Source organism: Pezoporus wallicus, unplaced genomic scaffold (genome assembly GCF_028554395.1).
Source record: "Pezoporus wallicus isolate ANWC-B61680 ecotype Strahan unplaced genomic scaffold, APGP_CSIRO_Pwel_v1 contig_3710, whole genome shotgun sequence".
NCBI classification, from domain to species: domain Eukaryota; kingdom Metazoa; phylum Chordata; class Aves; order Psittaciformes; family Psittacidae; genus Pezoporus; species Pezoporus wallicus.
The window spans coordinates 3941870-3948554 of NW_026640315.1; the positions used below are offsets into that span (position 1 = coordinate 3941870).

The window sequence follows — 6685 nt, forward strand, 5'->3', positions numbered from 1 at the left end:
AGGGGGCTAATGGTGGGCTCCTGTCTCCTTTCTGCCATCAGCAGGACGGGGACGCTGCTGAAGAGGCCGGGCAGAGGAGTGGATAGCGTGGCCCTGCCACCCGGTGATGGGGGGCTGCCTGGCCCCGGTGGGGTGCAGCTACCGGGGGGCGAAGCAGACCGGGCACAGAACGTCTGGCAGTGGATGCTGGAGAGCGAGAGACAAAACAAGCACAAGCCCCATAGGTAAATACTCAGCTGTCTGCAGCAATATCGCTCCCGGTAAATATTTATATATTACATGGCCTGTCTATTTTTACAATCGCTAAAAACAAATGAGACTCTTTGCTCCTCCGGTTTAATATAAAAGCTGTTCCGCAGAACCAGAAAAACCACAAAAATGTCATGTTTTTGGCAATAAACCTCCTTTCATGTTATGACAGACTTTTGAGAGGGAGCGAGCAGAATAGGAGCTGCTATTAAAGTCATATTTTCCAGCTTTTCTAACCCGACTTCTTCCCCTCCCCAAGCACACAAAGCACAAAGAAGGCCTACAGCTCCGACTTTGCCAAGGGGGCCCCCGGCCGGCACCACCCGTGGGGGACCAGCAGCCACCCGCGTGGGGCGCAGCCTGCCCACCCCTTCGTCCAGGACCCCGCCATGCCGCCGCTCACCCCCCCCAACACCCTGGCGCAGCTGGAGGAAGCCTGCCGCCGCCTCGCCGAGGTCTCCAAGCCGCAGAAGCAACGGTAACGGTGGTGGGAGGGATGGACCTGGTCCTGCGGTGGGAGGGATGGACCTGGTCCTGCGGTGGGAGGGATGGACCTGGTCCTGCGGTGGGAGGGATGGACCTGGTCCTGCGGTGGGAGGGATGGACCTGGTCCTGCACTGGGAGGGATGGACCTGGTCCTGTGGTGGGAGGGATGGACCTGGTCCTGCGGTGGGAGGGATGGACCTGGTCCTGCACTGGGAGGGATGGACCTGGTCCTGCGGTGGGAGGGATGGACCTGGTCCTGCACTGGGAGGGATGGACCTGGTCCTGCGGTGGGAGGGATGGACCTGGTCCTGCGGTGGGAGGGATGGACCTGGTCCTGCGGTGGGAGGGATGGACCTGGTCCTGCGGTGGGAGGGATGGACCTGGTCCTGCACTGGGAGGGATGGACCTGGTCCTGCACTGGGAGGGATGGACCTGGTCCTGTGGTGGGAGCTGGGGGAGCAGCAGGGGCTGGGGAGGTTTGATGGGTGCTGGGTGCTGGTTGGGCTCATCTTCAGCCAACACCCAGGTGGGATGTGGGCAAGGAGGTGGGTGAGCATCCCCGGTGGGTGAGCATCCCTGGTGGGCGATGTGGACATCGTCCTCCCCGCCTAAGTAAAGGGTCATCCATGGCCAGGCTCGTAGCCTGAGCCTCCTTATTCCAACCCCACCCTACACGGGCACACATAGTTAGAATCCTAGACGATTACTTCCACTCTTTTGCTGGCTGTAATTTGCCCATTTTTCCTCTGGGATGGACTCCAGCTACATACCAAGTGGGGAATTGGCCTGGTTATCATTCATTTGGGTATGGAAGGATGAATTAGCCCACAGCATTTTTAATTCTTCCTTTGATTGTTTACAACATGTGAGGCTTGATACAAAGAGCGAACTTAATGACCCACAGGAGACTTCAATTAGAGGGAGGTTGTATTTCAACTATCGTTTATTAAAGTTTGTTTTTTTTTTCCTCTCCTCCTTCCCCACTTGCCCTCCCCTCTCCCCACTTCAGATGTTCAACCTCAAATCAGCAGAGGGATCGAAACCACTCCGCTGCCGGGCCGGGGGGAAACACCCCTTTCTGCAATGCAAGTCTAACGACGGAAGAGTGAGTATTGCACACAGAGAAAAGGATTAGGAAATACATATATAGAGATGTAATAATTCTATTTTCATTAACTGGCTCGTGCTTTGAGGACATTCTCCTGTCTGAAATTTCGTCTTTCAAACATTCTTCTTGAAGAAAGAACAAAACATTTTCAAATCTTGTCTGTGGCTCTTTTAAACTCGCATTCCTGTAAAGTGGACAAAGATTGGATTAGTCTAATTACAGGATGGTTCTTTTAACAAGAAATCTGCTACAGAGAGGTCTAAAATGGCCTAAATAATTAAAGTTTTCTTTCTTACCCTCTTCATCTTAAGCAATGAGTAATGTTTGAAGTCCAGGCTGAGCCACCTGACTGGAGCCTTTCATTTTTAATTGGTTGACCTTAAGTCCACCAGCTGTCTTTGCTAGCAGCTTTTTTTCTGAAGCCACTCTACAAAGACTTAGAACAAATTAGGAAGACTAAATTACTGCGGACTAACACTTGGTGACCTTTTGACATGCCAAGTGTACATTGCCTCAGCAGCAGTTGTAGATCGGCCTGCACCGTATTCACCAGAGCGTTGCCATTTGGCTGGGTAATATTGGTTTAATTATTCCTGAAGAAGGGTTTCTTGGTGCACATGGCAAGATCGAGTTAATTTTACCCTCGTTGGGCAAAACTAAGGTTATTTGTGTGCTGCATGTGATGGGGCTGGCACTGGTTTTTGCTTTGTGAGCAGGTGCTTGCAGGTGGTTTTGTGCATGAGAAGCAAGTTTGGGAGATGTGTTGTAGGGAGGCAGATGAAACGAGCCTTTTAAAACCAGGGATGTGCAGAGGGGGTGGGACTGGATGATCTTAAGGCCCTTTCCAGTCCAAACTTATTCTATGATTCTATGAAGACTGGGGCTCACTGGGTAGGGGTAAGCCCATGGTGAGCCCTACACTGGCCTGTGGTCCTGCTCCGATGCTTCCAGCAAGTCCTTAACCTCCATCCCTCCATTCTCCCATCCATAAACTGATAGGAGGGCTTGCTGCCCAGAGCTGGGTGCCTGTAGTGCCACAATTCCCATCACCCCAGCGAGCAGGAGCTGTTGTGGGAGCCCAGCAAAGGGCTGTGCAAACGCAGTGTGACAAATGCACAGTGAGGACAGGAATATCCGAGTGCTCAGGTCACACCCAGGGTATTTCTGACCGGCGTTCCCAGTGGCAGGAACATTGCTGCATTGAGTGCGGTGAAGCGGTCTGGTCCTAAATGGAAAAATAAGAGGGTTTTGTGTGTTTGGTGTTTTTCAGTCACAAAGAGCCAAAGAAAGTGCCAGTTGTTCACACCTCTCAGTCCAGCGAGCTGGTTGTCACCTATTTTTTTTGCGGAGAAGAAATTCCCTACAGGAGGATGTTAAAGGTCCAGAGCCTGACACTTGGGCTCTTTAAAGAACAGCTGAGCAAAAAGGGAAATTACAGGTGAGAACCCGTGATTTGTTTGTTCTGTAGTATATTGCAGTAAATAAGTAAGCGGATACTTTGCAGGTCTGTCCACAGGGATGCATTTACCTGGATTTTCAGAGGCTGCTGCTCTTCTTACTCTCTTCCTGTTCAAACCAAGAGCATCTTTGTGGGGCCAGCTCCACTCCGTCTCTCCCCCTCAGTAGCATTAGGGTGCAGGATGGCTGCATTCATGCTCCAAACCTTGTCCAAAATGTTTGAATACCAGGAAGGGCCTTGTGGCAAAGGCATGGAGCAGTGGTGGTAGGTTTCCAAACTGGGCTCTTTCACCTTGGGGTGGCCTCCTTGCTTTGCCTACTCATTCAATTTCTTAATGTTCTGCAATGGTGTGGCCATAAATGGGGTCAGGGAAAGGTTGGGATGCTGCATCTGAGTGGACACGGAGCTGAGATGCAGCCAGCTTGCTCTTCATTAGGGGAAAAAGAAACCTTTGCCCTGCAGGGAAAGCTGCACCAGTGCTAGCCAGCTCCTCCTCAGGATTGCCTGGGATCCCTGCCTGCCTGGTTTCCAGGGCCCAGCTCCCAGTTTAAACAGTTTGCCCTTCCCATGGCAGTAGCTTCACATTGGCCATTTTTGCAGTACCCTCCCTAGGGATCATCTCGTGGCACTTCTGCAGGGTGAGCAGGAGAGGGAAGCTGTGACTTCAGGTGGTGTTTCAAAGAGCAGAGGGCTTGTCCTGTCACTGGCAGCCTCTGCTTTAACCTCCACATGGTCACTTGGGCTTGGTATGAGGAGTTCCCAGCTGCTGCTCCATCACTGGCCTGTCCCTAGCTTTGGGAAGTCTGCCTATGCAGATCAGAACTGGGTCACCTAAGGATGCTCTCAGGCTCGGGGTCTGTCTATGGCTGCTGTGTAGTGGGGCTGGGGCTGAAATCCTGCCAATCCTTGCCCAAAACCACCTTTGCAGCCGCCCAGCTGCCATCAGATGGCAGCAACCTGCAAGTACACCCAACCTGGACAACCTGCAGGATTGATCCCTGTGCTTCCTGCACCCTTGTGCCGTTTCCCAGCCCCTAAAGCCTGTCCCATCCTGCTGGGCTCCTCCTCCGGCTGCCGGAGCTTCATGTCCCGGTTTTCCTGACCTCCCCCCTGCTCTACTGCTGCTCCAATGGCCGTGTAGTCCCACCCCCAGAAACATCCCTTTTTGTGTGTGTGTTGTGTGACATGTTCAATGTGATGCCCCAGTGCAGGAATAGGCCACTGAAACCTCTGTGGCCCAAAAGCCCCTCCAGGTGCAATTATTTGTGCCTTGTCAGGCTGTAATTACTTTAGAAACAGTTTTTAAGTGACTGACAAGGATGAAACACCGTTTTGCTCAGATCTCGCCCCTTTACACCTGGGTAAAGACAATACTGAAATGTGTAAAAGGAACTTGGGTACGTGCCCGGTATTTTATCTTGCACAGACACAAGGTGAAACTAATTACACAAATGTGTGCACCTCCAGGGAATCATTTTGATCTAAGCTTTGACTTTTGGCTGGACTTTGAGTGAAACTGTGGGTGACCTTCAGGGGGAAGAGGTCCGCAGTGCCCGGAGTAGCATGTGTGTGTGTGTGTGTGTGTGTGTGTTACGGGGAGGCACTAACTAGGCTGCTTTGGTCACATCTGGCATTGATTTCTTTTTAAGGCACATTTAATAAGCATGGCTTTGAAGCCGATGCCTTTCATTTAATGCACAAAGACACGCAGAAACGCTCCGCTCTCCAAATTCTTTATTGATTGGATCAGTTTGCGAGGCGGGTACCTCGGGCTCCCGCGATGCCAGAGCCGTGGGGCAGCCGCCGGGAAAGTGCTGCTTTGCTTCCCAGGAATTAAGCAGTGATTTAATACTGATGGCGTTAACAAAAAACAAACATCCACGCACAAAAAGGCTGGGTGGTGTCGGGTAATGTGAAGATGGCAGCGGTTCAGAACAGCGCTGAAGGGCCCGGCCCGCGCGCCTCGATTGGTGCCAGATGTCCCAGAAAATAAAGGAAAATAGAAAGGAAAAAAGCAAAAGAGCAAAGCTTGCCACATAAAATATGCTTCAATGGAAAGCCCATTGCTGAGCAAATAAGAGCAGGGTGACTTGTTTGAAGATGTGTGGGGGAGGATGATTTTTTTTCCCTTGCTTTGCCTCCTCTTTCTCTTGTTTTTTCCCCCCTTTTCTGTGCGAAATAAGGTTGTAATTATGGAAAAGGTCAGGGCCTGTTTTCCCAAATCCAAGCTCAGTAAACACAGCCAGGGCTTGGGGTGGTGGAGGAAGTGATGGGGAAGAGCGGCTCTTATCGGGAGAGGGGCGGAGAAGGGGAAAGGGAAGAGAAAGTTCTTTGTAACTCAGTCAAACTTGCCTTGGGTTTTGCTGGGTTTGGTTCAAGGCTGCTGGCCTGGGGAATTGCGGCCTTGACCTGCAGCATCAAAGTTGGTGGGAGCTGGGCCATTGACTTCAGTGAGCGCAGGCTCTGAAGGGCTTAAAGAAGATGGTTTTTATCCTTGCTGAGCCATTAAAGATGCAACATGTGTCAGTGCAGCTTGGAGTGACTGTACAGAAATAAACCCTCACCATACCTGGGCTACATGGGGCTGGTTTCATCTCTTTTGACTGAAAAGGCAGCTTTTATCCCCCTACCAAAATAATTCTGCCCTAAAAATACATAGGTTTGCAGGCTGTTGGTGCTGGGTAGTTTAAAAGGGTGGAATAGAACAGTCACTAGAAAATAAATCAAGCAAATTCTAAACCCCTTCTGTAGCTCTTCAGGTTTTTAATAGTAAAAAGGAGCTTAATTTGATCTCCTTTCCCATCCTACTAGAAGAGGAAGTGCAAAACCCTTTCCCCTAACGAACATCTGCCAGCCCCAGTTGTCTGGATACGACAGGTTAATTTTATATATATGTATATGTATGTTTTATTCTTTGTAATCCATCTGATGAAGGTTTTTCCATCCCTGGCGATCAGATGGCAAAGCCCTTTTCCAAGGGAGCAGGCATGTCCGAGGAGGTGTGCGGCGGCAGACGGACAGGCTCCCTAAATGCTACCCCTCTGAATGGAAGCCCTTCATTTGTGCATATGCAATTAAGCAGCCTTAGAAGGAAGAAAGCTCCAAACGGGATAAAAGGAACCTTTAATCAAGAAGCTGAACGGTCTAATTCAGGATAATAGAGGGGTCCTTACTGTTTGACACAGGAGGGGTGGGGGTGCCTTTTTGTCTCTGGGAGCATTGGCTTCATGATCTAACGACCCGGAGCAAAAGAGCAGGAATGTGGGACACTGCTACTTGACCTCCCCGTGTCACGTCCCGCAGGCTGGACCAGGGCTGCTCCGTGCCTCCCAACTGCTAGGAAGCATGGGGAAACAAGGGCAGGAGTTTCTGTCACTTAAAAT

The 6685-nt window shown here is 50.9% G+C and overlaps 1 protein-coding gene across 4 annotated transcripts in view; it reads left to right on the forward strand.

The window, feature by feature from the left end:
* AXIN2 (axin 2) overlaps positions 1 to 6685 on the forward strand; it is a 49898-nt gene that overhangs the window by 40761 nt on the left and 2452 nt on the right. For 3 of the 4 annotated variants that reach the window (XM_057418595.1, XM_057418593.1, XM_057418594.1), the window contains exons 7-10: positions 42 to 224; positions 509 to 727; positions 1745 to 1840; positions 3114 to 3281. In XM_057418595.1, coding sequence (XP_057274578.1) covers positions 42 to 224; positions 509 to 727; positions 1745 to 1840; positions 3114 to 3281 — 666 coding nt within the window. The remainder of the gene's footprint in view (positions 1 to 41; positions 225 to 508; positions 728 to 1744; positions 1841 to 3113; positions 3282 to 6685) is intronic. The other variant, XM_057418596.1, reaches the window with a different exon arrangement.